Source organism: Penicillium digitatum, chromosome 3, assembly GCF_016767815.1.
Source record: "Penicillium digitatum chromosome 3, complete sequence".
NCBI classification, from domain to species: domain Eukaryota; kingdom Fungi; phylum Ascomycota; class Eurotiomycetes; order Eurotiales; family Aspergillaceae; genus Penicillium; species Penicillium digitatum.
In genome coordinates this window covers 1327295-1344399 of record NC_089386.1, presented here as the reverse complement: position 1 = coordinate 1344399, position 17105 = coordinate 1327295, and the positions used below count along the sequence as shown (strand labels likewise).

At 49.3% G+C, this 17105-nt stretch overlaps 5 protein-coding genes across 5 annotated transcripts; 3 read left to right on the top strand and 2 right to left on the bottom strand.

Moving 5' to 3' along the window:
* Window positions 1–613: 613 nt before the first annotated feature.
* Pdw03_8029 (uncharacterized protein) lies at window positions 614–3602 on the top strand (the record flags this gene model as incomplete). Its single annotated transcript, XM_014677689.2, has 4 exons — window positions 614–629; window positions 733–753; window positions 819–887; window positions 1060–3602. The coding sequence occupies 4 exons, from the start codon at window positions 614–616 to the stop codon at window positions 3600–3602; spliced, it is 2649 nt and encodes an 882-aa protein (XP_014533175.2).
* A 487-nt stretch (window positions 3603–4089) lies between these two features.
* Pdw03_8028 (Ran-specific GTPase-activating protein 1, putative) lies at window positions 4090–5122 on the top strand (the record flags this gene model as incomplete). Its single annotated transcript, XM_014677688.1, has 4 exons — window positions 4090–4371; window positions 4550–4808; window positions 4866–4994; window positions 5049–5122. 4 exons carry the CDS (start codon window positions 4090–4092, stop codon window positions 5120–5122), a joined length of 744 nt encoding a protein of 247 aa, XP_014533174.1.
* Window positions 5123–6103: 981 nt separating this feature from the next.
* Window positions 6104–7680, top strand: Pdw03_8027 (YEATS; the record flags this gene model as incomplete). Its single annotated transcript, XM_066101836.1, has 7 exons — window positions 6104–6112; window positions 6264–6304; window positions 6606–6757; window positions 6922–7064; window positions 7156–7296; window positions 7358–7478; window positions 7592–7680. 7 exons carry the CDS (start codon window positions 6104–6106, stop codon window positions 7678–7680), a joined length of 696 nt encoding a protein of 231 aa, XP_065956919.1.
* Window positions 7681–9262: 1582 nt separating this feature from the next.
* Pdw03_8026 (Phosducin, putative) lies at window positions 9263–10243 on the bottom strand (the record flags this gene model as incomplete). Its single annotated transcript, XM_014677685.1, has 3 exons — window positions 9263–9278; window positions 9343–9572; window positions 9638–10243. 3 exons carry the CDS (start codon window positions 10241–10243, stop codon window positions 9263–9265), a joined length of 852 nt encoding a protein of 283 aa, XP_014533171.1.
* Window positions 10244–12391: 2148 nt separating this feature from the next.
* Window positions 12392–13762, bottom strand: Pdw03_8025 (G protein complex beta subunit SfaD; the record flags this gene model as incomplete). Its single annotated transcript, XM_014677684.1, has 5 exons — window positions 12392–12412; window positions 12470–12589; window positions 12642–12731; window positions 12799–13511; window positions 13648–13762. 5 exons carry the CDS (start codon window positions 13760–13762, stop codon window positions 12392–12394), a joined length of 1059 nt encoding a protein of 352 aa, XP_014533170.1.
* Between the last annotated feature and the right edge of the window lie 3343 nt (window positions 13763–17105).

Sequence of the window (17105 nt, the reverse complement as noted above, 5' to 3'; positions counted from 1 at the left end):
CTCGAAGCTAATCTTCGACTCCTTTTGAAATTTGGTGTTGATCTTAAGATACTGTACACGGACTGTTTCTAGTGCCCACCCTTCCTGCTGCGTCCATGTGTCATGATGCTGCGTTTGCATTTTGCGCAAGAAGCGGGTGGATCCTGCGTGCAGGGATTCTTCGGGTCATGCGCCAATGGATCTTGCTGACCGAGGTGGGTTTCAGGATGACCTAACACAGCTTTTAAAGGATTAGTTATCTCAGATTTAGTAGGTGAAGCAAGGTCAACACTCGATGGCTTTTTTTCAATCGCAATTCATTTCCGTGTACAGAGTAGACTGTTGACAATGGACGATGTCACCCTTAAGAGATCATGGTGGGGCATAGTGGAGCTGTACCTTATCCAATGTATAACAACTATAAGAATCGATCTAGTAGAAAAGATGAATTATAATAGGTTCAGGAGGTCAGTCCTTTCTTGAATTTTAAGTGCATTGGAGTTGGAGTGTATCGAAGAGGGGCAGACAAAGGGCTTACAGTTAAGTGTCAATGTGTCAATATGTTCTGGTACCTAGTACTTCCATCATCGCATGCAACACCATATATCACCCAGGTACCTTGTACTACCCCGCCATGACTGTCACTTTGGGTCATTCATTAATGTTCTTATCGCACCCCTTCATCAACTTCCACGTTACAGTCCTCTTTTATACCCCTCACCTTCATCTTCATTTGTTTCTTGGCTCTTTGAGGTTTCCACGCCTGCTTCCTAGGTACGCCCTTACTTCCCCCCAAGTCAGAAACGCACCTGACCGTTCTGACATTCGACCCCCCGCAGACCCACCTATCCCTCTATTTGGGCTCTCTGAGTCTCTGCCTAGGACTCTCTGCCTAAGTCTTCCATCCAGTATTTTCCGACCTTCCCTTTCCCTTTTAAAGTCCCTGCTCTATATCTCTCTGTTTCTAACTCTGCTTTCTTTGACCTTCTCCCCGCGGCTTGGGCTATCCCTAAGCTCCTGTTTCCGCCCACACCCGTGTGCTCTATGAACTTTACATCGACGAGATGACTGACGATCCAGACTCGCCTCACAGGCGTTTTCTCCGTGCCCAGACTGCGTCGAGTCTGCAATATCCAACTCTTCCACCCCTGACAGCTTCTGTCGAGGAGTGGTTATCCCGTTCACGGCCTGCCAATATGACGTCAGATCAACTTTCTGACCATTCGCCCAAGAACCTGAGTGATAGCTGGGCGACTCTGAGTGTGTCTGACATACGCTCAGAGGATGGCAGCCACTCCGAACAAACCGATATAGGCTCGTTGATTGACCAGGCCGGTCCTGACGATGTTGCAAGCCTCGACGAACGTTACAGTGGTAGCGAGGCCGAGGCACAGGATGAAGACAACCAAGATGATGATGGGATAGACAGGGAGGAAGTGCAGTGCACTGAATCAGTCTCCCAGGAGCTGCCTGCCCTCTTTGCTGCCAGACGAACCACGATCGATGACAGCACCACAACCACGAAGCCCTCCTTCCCCCACAGCAATGATTCAATCGAATTTGTGGAGCCTGAGAGGTGGCCCGAAGTTGAGAGAGTGGAGCTCAAGCATACTATCCGCACCTTCGAAGGTGCTGCAGCCTCAGAATTGAAGAGCCGGCTGCCCTACAATTCAACCGACTCCATTATCATGGCCACTGTTCAACAGACCATGACGAAGCAGAGTCTAGACCTAGACAAACCTTTCCGCGTGCTCTATGTCGGACATCCAGGATTCCGAAACATTATTCTCGACAAGATCGGTGATGTTCTGGTCTCAAGCTCATGTGCTGGTTCGGAGACCAGCTCGGCCGAATCTTCCCGATATCATGTCGTGCCGACCTCGTTTGGCGCCGGAGCTGTCCCCAACTTCGCGGAACTTCTCCCGATTCATGTCCAGCTGGTGGTTGACGAGTGTCTGGAAGCCACAACTGACCCCCACGCGGATCGGCCTAATACACTCAGCCTGAAGTTCAAGAACCGTCCTATCTGCATTTCGGCCTGGACAGGGTCCGGCTACCATGTAACATCTGCAACCGATTGGACTCTACCAGACGTGGCAATTCTCTTTGTCTCAAGCCTCGACGATGCAGTGGCCGTCAACACCCAGCGTCTTGCCCACATGTTCCTCGAACGTCATGGGGTCCCAGCGATGATGATTTCAGAGGAGCCACTGTGGAAGATGGCCGGAGAGGTGATCCCTCTAAACCACAACAGTCTGCACACATGTTTAGAATCCCGCCATCCAGTTTCCGGAGAGACCGCAGTTCTTCGACGGTATCCTATCGATTTGAAGACTTTCGAGAGCATCACACCTGGTCAATTAAATCGAAACCTAGCCTCACTGGTCAGCCTGTATCCCAGGAAGGCACATAAAGTCACTGCCGACACTCCCAGTCTTCAGCAGAGGCACAAATTTGCGGATCTTGAGAAGCATCCTGGTAATTGGCTCCCGCCTTCCTATGCCACGCGGGCCCGAGAGCTAGCCCCCACGCTGCGTCTAGTTGCCTTGACTCTCATTTCCGCCATCGCCATCTCTATTGGGTATGCGGCTGTTAGAGTTCTGGTCATTTTTTTAGTTCAGTGCTTTGCCGGATCAGCTCTATCCAATGCGTCCTTCCCAGTGGCTTCCCATGCCCCTCCCACTTCTGCTCTGACTCTAAATCGAGTGGTGCAAACCTCAATCTCCACAAAATCGGCAGCTTCTGTGCGAGCATTGCATGTGCCCTCTTGGGGAAATGCAATCCCCGAGGATGTCACTGTGCCAACCCTTTCTGCCGCAAAATCATCGGGAACAACGAACGAATTTGAGATTCAGGTTGTTGGAGACTGCCATGTTATCATCAAACCCCCACATAAAATTGCGTTATCCAAGAAACAGCCACAATTCAATGTTAGCGTTCACAGAGAGAACAAGCCTCTTACATACGAGCTGTCACAGCTCTTTGATGGGGTCTACACACTGAAGTTTAACCGCGAGGATGCGTACGGGTTAGTCAACTTGACGATCACAACCAAGTCAAAAAAGCCAATCAGCCAGACCATGACTGTTGACTTCGGATCTCCATGGCTTAAAATCATAAACTGGAAGCGTGCAGCACAGGAAATTTCTTCGCAATTCGCCAAGGAAATCCATACGGCTCAGACCGGCCTAACTGAGGTATACGGCCGCCTATCCACTGACTTGCAGGTGATCGTGGGAGATGTGGTGAAGAGAACCCATCTCTTGCGCCGCGATGCCGAGGCCCTCCACCGTGAGAGCCTTAATGCACGCGACAGCATCTTGTCACGTTCGAAGCAAATCTCAGAAGTCTTGACTCGCAATACTATCCAGCGATTCCGGAGTGTTTCTTCCGTGCTGCAAGTGCAGTCTAGTCGCCTGGACAAGGAAGCCAAGGGCCTTGTTCATGATGCATGGAGCCGGCTTGGGAAGTCAGCAGCCAATCTTGACCTCCACAGTCTGACGGATCGCGTCCGCAAGTTTAGGAAATGCAATGTATTGGATCGGGCTCAGTCGCGTGCGCGGCATCTTATGGGATTCCGGTCTGGCGAGTCCAGGGATTGCTCAGACCTTGGCTCAAAATGATGAACGAACTTACTTTACGACCTTGTGTTTGCGTTTTCTTCTATTAATGAGTTGGCTAAGGACTGGTTTTTGTTTATGGCGATCAGGTTTGGTAGTGGGTGGCAACTATGCTGGAAATGGGGTTTCACGTGAACTATTCAGTCGGAGCAATGGTATCTCTTATTTAAAGAAATTCAACTGTGGCCCTATCCAACGGTACCCACTGAGATAGATGTTCACTTCTTTTTTTCGTTGATGTGTGTTTCTTCATGTTGCATGTAGTTCATAGTTACAAACTCCGTACATCAAGTCCACTCTAGGCAGACGAGAGCGGTGTCCGGTTCTGCCAGGCATGGGACCCAAACTAAGTATTAATTTTTTCCCCCTCATCGCCGCTTTCTCTGATCAACAAACACTATCTCTACTTAAATTCCACTCTATCTTTTGTGGATCTCTGCCATCTCTCTTTTGATCAATTCAAACCGGTCCTCTTGAGCCCCTCACCATCATGTCTGACATCACCGCGACTAAGCCCGACCCCGCCATCTCCGTCTCTGAGACCACCACCGCCACCGGCGCGGGTGAGCAGTCTACCACCGAGGCCGTTGCCGAGACTGCTACCAAGACCGTCGAGAAGGCTGTCGACACCGCCAAGGACGCCGCCGTGAAGACTTCTGACAGCATGTTCTCCATGTTCGGTGGCGGTCCCAAGAAGGAGAAGAAGGAGGAGGCCGAGGAGCCTACTGATGAGCCCTCCGGTTCTTCCAAGGCTCAGAAGACCAATGATGAAGTGAGTTTGATACACCTGATGCCGCTGGCAAAGGTGGTGGTTGTTGGACGCGTCTACGATGGGAGCGGAGTCTTGTTTCCCTTTTTCCCGATAGTGGGGTAGTCGCAACCAAACCATGATATGCTAGTGCCCATTGTTTCAGCTCCGCGCATATACTGACCATGCCTACTCAATGTAGGACGAAGTCGAGGAGTCCGCCGATGTCCACTTCGAGCCCGTGATTCACTTGACCGAGAAGGTTGAGACCAAGACCAACGAAGAGCTTGAAGAGCAAACCTTCAAGATGCGCGCCAAGCTCTTCAAGTTCGACCGCGATTCTAAGGAGTGGAAGGAGCGTGGTACTGGTGACGTCCGCCTGTTGAAGCACAAGGAGAACCAGAAGACCCGCCTCGTCATGCGCCGCGACAAGACCCTCAAGGTCTGCGCCAACCACTACAGTGAGATTGCTCGGTCATCTTCTCCGAAGACAATCTAGTACTAACATTTACTCCCAGTCGTCCCCGACATGAAGCTGAGTGCCAACGTCGGCAGTGACCGCAGCTGGGTCTGGAACGCCGCCGCCGATGTCTCCGAGGGCGAGCCCGAGGCTCAGACCCTAGCCATCCGTTTCGCCAACAGCGAGAGTGAGTAATTCTAATCCCAACTTGATTTCAAGCTTTCACTAACCATTGTTTAAGACGCCAACGCCTTCAAGGATGCTTTCGAGACCGCCCAGGTGGAGAACGAGAAGCTCTTCAACGCTGAGGAGTAAACCACTCTTTTTCTCTCGTCGTCTTGTTGATTCTTCGCGAGGATACCCGATTACCGTGCACTTGGCATTCCAAGGCATTTGGGTTCATTGTCCCGGAGCTTGCTTTTGAAAACCACAATTTTCGCCCCTTTCACACCGTTTCACCCAATCATCACCCCAATCCATCCCAATCCATCCCATTCCCACACCATCCCCTACGACGCGACGAGTGAGGCAGCAGTTATGAAGATGCTCCTCACATAGCTATTGCGAGCCATGCAGTCTACGAAATGGAGGGCAGTTCGCTAGGTCGGTGGTTCTTCGGAAGTAGATAGACATTTCCGCATCGAATATACCTGCACATCACCCCATACACTGAAGAGATCCGAAGAAGAAAAACCCCAAACCCCCCCCCCCCCCTAAAGACAAATAAAAGTAATGATGAGTATGCTTACGAAGCAAGTGTATAGAAAAATAATCCCATAACATCTTCAACCCCCAAAAAGAGAACCATCCTTGTGCATATATTCTGTTTTCACTTCTCAAAAGATATGCACAGGAACAATGCTAGGACTGTAAGGCAAATTTGTATCTAGCTGGATATCATTTGATCCCAATAGTCTCAAGTCTGTGTATGATGTATGAAAAGAGGCAAATCACTCGGAAAAGTGAGAGAGAGTGTCGAGGTCAAGTTGAACATGGGCCTGAAGATCGTCCAGGACCCTCTGACCTCCTTGAGCTTAATTCACCGCTTCGTCAAATTGCCTTGACAATATATCAAGAGACTAACCTATATACGACTTCTTGCCGCCTAGTTACAGTGAGGTATTTCCTACCAAGTAGTAATGATTTCCCATGCTCATTGCTCACTCCGATAGACAACCGCGCAAACTTGTCTCCGAGACGCCCACCTCTCCGCACGTCAACGTCCCCTTTCGGCCTCAAACCTTTAGAACCGCACATTCTCTCAAGTAACGACCCGAAGTCGCCAACTAAATAATCATGCCTGACGTGAGTATACAATCCCCTCACCAACTGTCGCGAGCTTGCATCTATGGTCTAGTACTGTGGGTTTGTAGCTGTGGCCGACCTAGCCAAATCTGCTCTTTTCTCTGTTTCCAGCACAATTCAGCTTGCATACACTAACACTCCTCCTCAATAGGTCAAGCGCACTGTCCGTCTCATCACCGAGCAGAACATTATGTATGCGCCCCCCCCCTTCTGTCTACCTCCACCTTCCTTCCCTTCGCAAACCCCAATCTGAAAAGAGCGCCTGGAGCTACTGTCTCTTCCCACAACCTCCTTTCAATACCATCGCCCAATTCGGTCCTGTGGCTTGCAGGACACGAGGTAGATAATGCGCACAAGGATGAAGGGGCGCGCGCGTCGCACACCACACCACCCCTCTTTTCTTCAAACCCCCACACCCGTCCCTACATATACACATAAAACATGCTGGATCCGACACATTGGCTGACTTGGGCTCTCTCTTTCCACATCACAGAGATAAGCCATCGGAAGTTGAGGGCTTCCCACAGCGATCTTGGCATATTGAGGTCTGGCTCGTGAATGAAAAGGGCGCCTTGGTCCCCGCGAACATCTTCGACAAGGTTACCTACCACCTACACCCCAGTTTCGGTGAACGTGCCACGCAGGGTATGTTTTGGTCCCTATGACTGGTTTTTTGATTTGGTCTTGGCGACGTCAGGGTTCTCTGATTCAGAAATCCCACGACCGCAAGATTTGGTCGTGCAGTGCTCCGTGTGTGCGAGATTTTCGGATTGGAGGGCTAACGCGGGATTATCTTCCACTTCGAATAGTCTTCAAGCAGCCGCCGTTCCGCATTCAGGAGGAAGGATGGGGTGAATTCGATATGTCAATCGAGCTGACTGCCGACAAGTCGTACACCATTCAACACGACCTGAACTTCGCCCAGACCCGTTATGAATCTAAGCATGTTCTCGTGAGTTTTTTCTTGAGAACCCCCCCTCTTTGAGAGAATTGATGGTGTTCTGATCAATGACGCGATTTTTTTCTTTTTTTGGCCGGTACAGACTTTCAAGAACCCCAAACCTGCTTTGATGGCCGCGCTGCGCGAATCCGGTCCCGTTCCCGGTGACGAGAATGGTATCAAGCACAAGCGTCCTGCTGGTGGCGAGGAGAGCGCCAAGAAGAAGAAGCGCACAGATAAGAATGCAAGTTGTTTCTGTGATTCGGGTTTGAGATTGGGGTATGCAGGACTAACGCGCTCTCAAGGTCGACATGGACAAGCTTGCCGATGGGCTTCAGAAGCTGAACGAAGATGACCTGCTGCAGGTTGTGCAGATGGTTCATGACCACAAGGCAGCAGACTCATACACAAAGAATGATGTTGAACGTAAGTTTCTAAATTTGCCCTCGGAAAGATCAGAGGAAACGAACACATTTTCTTCTTCTGCCTGCTCGGTATTTACTCCGAACAAAATGCTAACCACGGTTTCAATCCTACAGTCGGAGAATTCCATGTGGACTTGTACACGCTCCCGGACGTGTTGATCAAAATGCTCTGGGAATTTACGGCGGACCGCGGAGCCCTGTAAAGGACCACCGAGCGAGCGGAATCAGGAGAGAAACCAGGGCGTGGGAGTGTTTAATCCGTTTTCTTCTCATTTTCTCCTCATTTCTCGAGTCTTCTTTGCTTCTTTCTACACTGCTATGTATCCTCGGTCTCCACGAGCATACGTCTAGCTACTTTCTCATGTTTTTTTCTGTCTTTGACACGGGGGAGTTAGCGGACTACCGAAGGAAATTGGATGGCTCTTTTTTCATGTCTTTCGCGCTTCTCTGATTCTAAAAATGCGCGTATTCTTTCTCTTGAACTTGAGAGGGTTGATGGGACGGTCTTGGTCCCTTTCACTGGTCTCTTACTGGAACGCTGGCGGAACTTGCGAACCCCGTAAAGGGGGGGGGGGGTTCTTTTGACTGCTTCTTTGCACTGGATACTATGGATCTTATACCATTCTCGAAACTCATTGCACTCAGGGGTCTCCCTCATTGCTCTTTTCCGGGGTCTCTGGACAAGATGTGTCTCGAACAGACAAATCCTCTTGACATCTTGCATGTGCCATATGGGACTGTGGATGTCTACGTTCCAGCTTCCTCAACTAGTATCTTCCAATGCACTTACAGGTTACAATAATGGCTCTAGCCTATACTTTGAATGACATGAAGCATTCGGGGACTACATGTTATTACCTCTACAAGGAACGAGGATGTCGTCAAAAACCCCCATGTATTCCGTGAGACTCGTCAAGTGGCTACGGAGAACCTAAAGGCTCAGCCACGACTTTTTCAAAGAGCTCACACGAGAAAGCTCGGTTCGATTTGGGTCGACCTGCATGGGCCTCAACAACTTGGTCATGTTGATGTCTTCATGCAAAGGTAAGGTACCCTGGTGCTACAGGACTCTCCGCCTACGCTGTCTCATGGGGACTATGGTGAGATGGTGGTTGGGAGGGATGGGGAGAGGAAGAAGAGAAGAAGAGGAAGAGGGGGGGGGGGGCGCTTTTATATTGTAACGTCCCACGTACCTTCCCAAAATGGACGGCCTTTTGCTCTTGCCTTTTTCATCTTTCAGGTTAGGGACCGGTTGGAACAGGTGATCACACGGAACCCTAGTTAATGTATTTCTTGTAGATACAAGGCTCAATCTAAGGAGATGACCAATGGCAGAGAAGACATCGCAGTAAGAATAATAACAGCAGCATGGGATATCTCAAGCAAATCAACAGGAAGCCCGGTCCCCGCCGGGCTGGGAATAGTAGGGACATGTTCAGACAAGGAGAGAAGAGAAACGCAATGTGCCCAATGGGACATGGCAAGATAGTGCCAGACTATCGTTAAACCGAGTCCAAAGCCATACACCCCATTCTAGTGAACAACGCCGTTTCAAGAAGATGTGTTCTTGATTCGTCGTTTTTTTTTCCAGTGCAGATGATACATCCAACGTCAAACAGATCGGAGACAATGGGAGATGTGGGAGGAGAGCATTTGAGAGAGTAGAAGAAAAAGGAAAGACAAGTCAGGTCAAACAATGCAGAGACCACGAGGGAAAAAACCAAGACGCCTTGCTGCTATGCAAGTAAATGTGGGACGGCCGAAAACGTGATAGCCAAGAAAAGATCACAGCACACGGTGTCTGTAATGATCAATAATCAGTACACGGGTCAGTGGGGAATGAACAAGCGCTTGGGAGTACACACAGCTTCAACAAGTCCTCGAGACTCTCAGCACTGCAGCTACGGCCGCGAGGAATGCTACGCAAGATATCGACGATCGTAGCAAAGACATCGCCGTCACGGTATGCCAACAGAGCGGGGGCCTGGATATGATCCATCTCCGCAATATCATGGTGCATCTTCACGAAGCGGGTCGTAGGTTGTCTGCGAGCGACCGTAACGAGACAGTCCTCAACGATCGCGCTGTCATCAATCTATGAGATGGATTAGCAACCCATACCCCCCGCATTTTGATCCCGGAGACCAATTCCACACATACCTCGTGATCATAGATGCAGACAACAACAACCGTGTCCGACGTCACCTTCTCAATAGCATCCAGGTACCCCACCGCATCTACCGTCTCAACCGAACCAAACCGTCTCCCCCGCGGACTGGGGCGACGACTATTCCAATCCTGCAGCTCATGCATGCGCGACTGGCGCCACTGTTGCATGAAGCGGGCTTCGTCATCGTCCTCGCTAGCAGAGGAATGGTCGCCGGGTGCGAGGGGTGCGTCATCGAGAGTAGACTTTGACCCAAGGGAGGGGATGTTGGAGTCTGGCCCCGCGAGGCTGAGAGTGCGACGGAAGGACTTCTTTCGGGCCCGCTCGAAGGCCTGGGCGTCGGCGATGACGCCCTTTGGACCTGTGTTGGCTTCATAGACGGTGTTAGGGATGTGATAATTTGCGTTGGCGGCGCGAGAGGAGACCATGTCTGCGTCTTCTTCGTCGGAGGAGTCAAGTGTTTGACCGGAGCGGAGGCGGGAGGAGGGTTCGTTGTCGGAGTAGTGGGGGTCTGAGTCGTGGTCGTGGTCTTCTGGGTGGGAGGTGAAATGTGAACGGTTACCGTTGATGAGCTGGTTAAATTCTTCTTGGGCGGACATCTTGACAGAAAGGACAAAAGGAGCTTTTTGAGGACGATGTTTTCAAGTTGGGAAATATGGGATCGGACAGTGATATGTTTCGAGTTTGGCTAGGATCAAGGATCGAGAAAAGGCGGTTATTCGAAGATGGTCACTGATATTGAAACGGAGATGAGGCTGAGGACGGAAGAGATCGTTTTTTAAAGTCAAAGTCCTGAAACGAACAGCCCCCTTTTTCGTGTTTCAGGCTCCACATTGAACATCCCCTGACGTCAAGAAAATCAGGTTGGTATAATTGTCTCGATGTCAAAGACTGTCTCTCTGTCTCTATTCGAATTTACTTGTCGGACAGTTCAACAGGTATAGTCCGGAATAACACCTTGTGTGCTCAGATACCACATGGGGGGGGGGGAAAAATCGTATCACAGGTTCGCGGCTATACTTCGTGCACATTCGATCGCCAGATAGGTAAAATCGCCTTCGATCGAGATTTATCCCTGTCCGGACTGAAACGAACGTCCCCCTACTGGCAGTCAGAACATCTCCCAAAACGATGTGACGTGTCTACTACGTGTCTTGTTTTTAAGGTAGCCCCATGCTACGTGCGTAGATCGTTCTGTCTCCACCAACATCCCAGGTCTAGATGTGTCGATTTTCTTGTCTTTTTTTTTTTTTGAAATACGCGGGTGTCTTCGTATGCCCAGTTTGGTTGGAGATGTAGGGGTGAAATGACCTTCAAAAGTGTGAATGCGTGTCAGGATAACCACAGGGCGAATGCTGTTTGTGGACTCTGATTTCGAATCCCATCGGACGCCAAGTTTCGACTTCAATGTTAGTCCCACCTCTCCGGGATCAGTGGTCGATTCTCCTACCCGTCGGTTAACCTTCCCTTGTTTCATGTCAGACATTCTCAGGTGGAGCAAGGTTATCCCAGGATCGGTGAGCTACGTGTTAGGCATCAATAAATATTGACCGGGGTGAACATGAAGCCAGAGCGACTAGTTGAGCCTGGCATGCAAACATGCATGGCAGACTCCCAGCCACTACTGACCGTGTTGTTCGTGGCCCGATATATGTGAAGCCGAAGGTCTGAACACCCACAACCTACTGTCATCCTGCTCTGTCGTCTCAATTGATCACCCAGAGACAACTCCTCCCAAGATGGCCCGGGAGGGGAGAGCAGGTTCTATCCTACAATTGGGCCGAGGTTCAAGACCTTGTGTGCATGCTTTTTATCTCATGCTCGCCGCGCTCGCATTACAGAGAACCAAGTCAGGCAAGAAGGACACGATGCCCGATACTATCCCCTTCAGTCGGTACCGCGGATCGAAGATGGAGAATCGAGTTTGAAAAAAAAAAAACGGTCACAAATGGAAATTGGAGCTGTGCGAACCATTATCAAAATCCAACACCAAAGAATCCCAAAGCAAGAGATTCCAACGCAAATACAGTTAAGTACAACAGACTCGTTCTTGCGAGACACCAATAAGAGGGGAGGAGCTAGGAGAGAAGAAAGGAGAAATAGGGAGAGAGAGAGAGAGAGAGAGAGAGAGAGAGAGAGAGTAATAAAAGCAACGCAGAGGTATAAATCGGCGAAAGAGGTCCTGGGCAGAATCCGGCAACCAGGGTCCCTCTTGATGATTCCGCCAACCAGAGAGATTTCAAGACCAATGCGGAGGTAACCCAGAACGATATGGTAAACTGAAGGGGGGATTAAGAAATTCAAGAAAAATAGAAAAAGAAGGGAAAAAGGCGTCATCGAGAAGTCAAGGGGAAAATCAAGGGACCAAAGAAGAGGGCGACAGTGGAATTGTCGGATGGATCGACTCGTTCCAGCATTTCCTTCTGCTGACTGCAGTCACTATACATCCATCGACAACCCAGGAACTAGTCGTGCTCTCGTCATGTCCAAACAAGTATTGTGTCATCGCTATCGTTTGTTCGCTGGGACAGCATCCCACGCTCACCTCCACCTCCATCACCTTCCGTATCGCATGCGACGACGATGTCTGCGCCGCGGGTAGTGTATTATCGTGAGAGCCCAAGGGATTCCCAGGTAATTGATTATTATCGTACAATGGCGGAGATTCGAACCATCGAGCCTAAAAAATTTCGAAGAGCATTGCAGAATGGTCGACACGGGGTATCTTGCGTTTTGTTTTTGTTGGTTTACCAGGCCCAGACCTTGAGCTGTATGAGAGAAGAGAAGTGAGTAGATGCATCTGCACGAATTGCAGAAAAACTTACAAGGGAATCCCAAGATCCAGTGCACAGACTGATGCCATCGTTGCTGACACCGAGGCAGCTCACGCGGTTCTCGTGGCCACTCAACGAACCAACCTTGTCGCCACGCAGAACATCCCAGACCTTAATTTAGAAATTTAGATTGAGTTTCACTTGGGGGGGAGGCTCGACGTACCTTGCACTCGAAATCATCGTAACCTGCGAACAATAACCGACCAGAGACTGAGAACGCAACGGAAGTGATACCGCACAGAACTTGATCGCTCTGTAGGAAGAAATTCTAATGTCAGTTTTCGGCAATCGAATCAGTGTCTAGAGTCAAAGATGATTACCTGGTAGGTGTTAAGCTCGCGATCGGCACGGATATCGAACAGACGGCAGGAAGTGTCATCGGAACCAGTACCGAAGGCGTTGCCGTCGGGGAAGAACTGAACGGCATTGATGTCGGACTCGTGACCGGCGAATGTCTGGACGGACTTGCCAGTACGGATATCCCACAGCTTGGCGAAAGCATCGCATGCACCTGAAACGAAGATGTTCTGGTTGGTCGGGTTGATGCTGATCGACATCACGTCACCCAGGTGATCGGCGAACTCGGTGACCTTGGTTCCGGATTCGATATCCCACAGCATACAGGTCATGTCGCCGGAGGAGGTAATGATGCGGCGGTCGTTGATAAAGCGACAGCAAGAGAGATACCCGGAGTGTCCAGAGAGCTCGCGCGCGACACGAGTCGGGCCTTCGCGTGATGACAGGTTGTAAATCGAACAAATGTTGTCGAGACCACCGCAAGCAACGTAGTTTCCGCTCGGGGCGTAGGCACAAGTCATCACCCAAGATGAGCGTAAGGGAATCGCATGGACCTTGTTTGTGGTGTAGGCATCCCAAATGATGAGCTTTCCGTCCTGCGAAGCCGACACGAGATGGCGCCGGTCGGTGGACCAGTGCATGGCATAAATCTTGGCGAGGTGACCTTTCAGTGTACGTCGGGGCTTCATTCCAATTCGTGGTAGGGCATCGGTCTGGTTCTGCGCGACCTCACGGACTAGACGGGAGAGAAAAGTCAGTACTATGGTTCCAGTCTTCCCGGACTATGCAGCTAATAACGGGCTGGGGAGAAACCAAAAAAAATTTAAAAAAGGGAACCCTCAAGACACAACAACGGGTGATGGGAGTCGCACGGGAGGTATCGGCTAGCTCATCCTTTCTGCGCTTGATCTTGTCCTTCAAACCCTCAGCTTCGCGCCTGGCCGCAGTGATCTTGGCCTGCATCTGTTCGCCGCTCAGGTCGGCCATTTTGTCGAAACGGTACCCCGGGGAAAAACAATTTTGATTGAAAAGATTGGTAGAGGGGGGAAGGGTAGAGAGGGGGCTGAATGGGAGTGGAGCGAAGAAGCAGGGGAGAATTGAAAGGCGGAACCGAGTTGAAGCGCCTTAGGCTTGGATCATAATATGAACTAAAAGTTAAGAATAAGTAAGAAAAAGGGAGGGGAAGGGAGCCAACAGGAACAAAAGGAACAAAAGGAACCAGATGAGAGAGAAAGAGAGAGGAACAGGGGGTGAAGACCGAACGAGGAGAGAAAGGTGGTATTACTAGTGGTAATAACCAACATTGAAATCAGAAGGGTACCTCGACTGGCTATGATTTTATACGAGGCCAGAAGTACTTTCTTGGTTTTTCCTGGTATTGAATGAAAGAAAATTGTCGCAGATGTGAGTCCTCCATACATCATGTACTCTGTAGAGTCCAGGATCTTCAGATGATTTCAATCCTTCTTACGGAGTACAGTGCTTTGTTTCCCCAAATCCCCATAAGTGGAGTGGGCATCGTGTATCTTCTGGGTAGCTAACAATACAACCTCAATACATGCAAATTGTCTTCTCCTGGTACCTGATGCCGTCCTGTTGTTTTGTTGATGTTCGAGCCAAAGCCGACGAATATTGGACATGAGCATACTTGACTAGGTAGTATTGATGTATATAGCTGTATCCAAGTCAAGGAAAAAAAAAACCAAACCAAAAAAACTCCTCAACCTTTATTGGTTCTCAGGAGAGGATGGAAGATTGTGGCGGATGATCGGCTAGGTGCTCAGGGATCACTAATACCAAGACTGAAGACGCAGTTGTAAATCTATGTTGTACATACTCATCAACGGTGGCAAACAATCTTGATTGAAGTTTTGAGATCTAACTGCCGGCGGCTCTTGGGAACAATCTGTATGGTGACTCTGACATATCAAGTGCAGCACGCCAGACATTCTTCACGAGCTAATTTAACTCCCTGGCGTCCCCCCCCCCCCCTTTTTTTTCCATTAACATAGAAGTCGAGACTAGATTTTTTTTTTTCTTTTTCAAAGGAGCTAACGGAGATTGGACTATCCTGCATGTCCATTCTAGGTCTAATGTTAGTTTATTTTCCTGTTAAACCCTCTATTTGAAGATAAATACTCTACTCCATACATGAGCCTAAATGCTTACATTGAAACTAATCTATCTATGTATTACCCGAGGTCCTGATCTCCTTCCGATCCCAAACCCCTAATTTATGTATGCTTAAACAATAAAAATGACTCCGGAGTACAGGTCCAAGCTTTACGCCTGGTGCGTTCGTTCAGGTGCACGGCCCTGTGGCTAACCCATTGTCTTGGTCTGCAACCAATACTCCGTACTTCCCTCAGGGATTGGCCATTGGCTAAGGGATTCCAGTCACTATTGGTTAGATGGAGATATAATGGCGTCAACTAGCGAAGGATATACAGTAGTACTAGCCCTGCGCTAGAGCGGCTTCAGTGCTCATTCCGGCGGGTCCAGCCGTTTCCAGTAAATTGGTAAGCACATTTCATCGAAATGAAAGATGGAATTTTTATGGTCTCCACAATGGGACAATTGTGGTGCCTGGGCCCCTTTTTTTTCTTGCTCTGGCCCGGGGAGATCTTTGGCTTTTAACTCTTGGTCTCGATCATGATTTGCGATGCAGATTCAGTTCAAGGAAATCGATTGCACCTTTTTATTTCTTTTTCTTCTCTGCATCCGTTCGACATTGGTCATCTTAACTTGTATCCAGGGATAAGGGAATATGTCCCATGTTGTTCAATGTTTTCACACTCTCCAGACATCCTACAGGTCCCACTCGGGATCTTCAACATGGCGTCTGTCATGCAATGCCCATCGGAGATTGGCAATGAGATTATTCCGTAGTTACAACATCAAAATGTACATAAAAGCACGAATGGGTAATTGAGCCCGTGCAATGGGGTTCCGAACCTCTTCTTCTGGGAAAATTCCATTGGTCTCAAAGCCATGATTACCTGTCGGCCTGGCATGGGTTACTCTGTACCTACAGTCAGGATCCAAACACTCCAGAGGTGGTGAACTCGTCTCATCTCGAGGCTGCAAGGTACCGACCAATACCGAAATGATCGAGATGATTGAAGTCTAATCTAATACAAATCACGGCTTTTACTAGCGTTCAAGTCTGAACCGGATCGCTGTATGCCGTAAAAATCCCAGCAGTTATATCTTAAGTTCTCGGCGAGAAATCTACAAAAAAGCTCTACGAAATTTTACAACATTGTAAGCAAGCACCTATGGACAAAGAAAGCGAAAAAAATATCCCGGTATGAGAGACCGCCAATATCCATGGCACCATTTCCACCCCCTCTGCTTCAGGGATGGGCTGAAGCCCATCCCTGAAGCAGAACCAGCTATAATTTGCGTCATCTCACACGATACCCCAAAATCCCTGAACTGAATCTTCCGGTTCGAGAATCAAATGACGGAGCTCACAGAAATGATTTTGAGCCAACCACGAGGCTCTGCTGACAACGACCAGTTCTTCTTTTTCAAAAGGGAGTGCATTGTGTATCGCCTTAAATCTACTCCTGAGTAAATGGTCAGTAACCGGAAGTTGATGTATAACGAATGTAAATAAGTTTCAAAGGGCACGTTGTTTGTGTCAGCACGAGACTGTAGGTACGTGCTTTACTCGCAGGTTCACAACATTACCCCTTGCACAGAATTGTGCCGGTGGCCTATTCGAACAATGTCTCAAAGTTAGTTAGTTGTGATCGTCGGCGATGAAATAAAAATTGAGAAATTTGCAGATTAACGGTTGTTGAACGACAAAATGACAAAAGACTCTGAGCGGTGCAGTTTGTATCCCCGGGGAAAGTTGAATGCCAACAACTTCCACTTGTCGAGATTGGAAACTTCCCGGATTCTTCTTGCATAGCCGTCTCGTGCTACACCGTAGAAAGAATGCCTTTCCTACCTCACTATACTTCGGCAATTAAGCTCGGCTTGTTTATAGAAATGAGGCTATAAACTACGGAGCGAGCTGCGCCTTTACTATAAGCAAGACGGTCGGAATGAAGATGAAGGTATACGGCAGGTAGAAGGCCCAGGTGGACCTCGCCAGCACTGAAATAACTCCCATAGGTGCACACGAGCACCCTGTCAAGTTGAGTCATCCTGTTGAAGACCCCACCGATGGTGGACCGAGAACTAATGAACCGTTGAACACATTTCAGATCATGAAATTTTGCCAAGGGGACTCAGTGCCAAATTTCGAGGACCTCTAGGGCCGAACTAGTTAGTGGGGGCTGAGCTTGACGATCTTGGGTAGGGTCTACAATGTGGT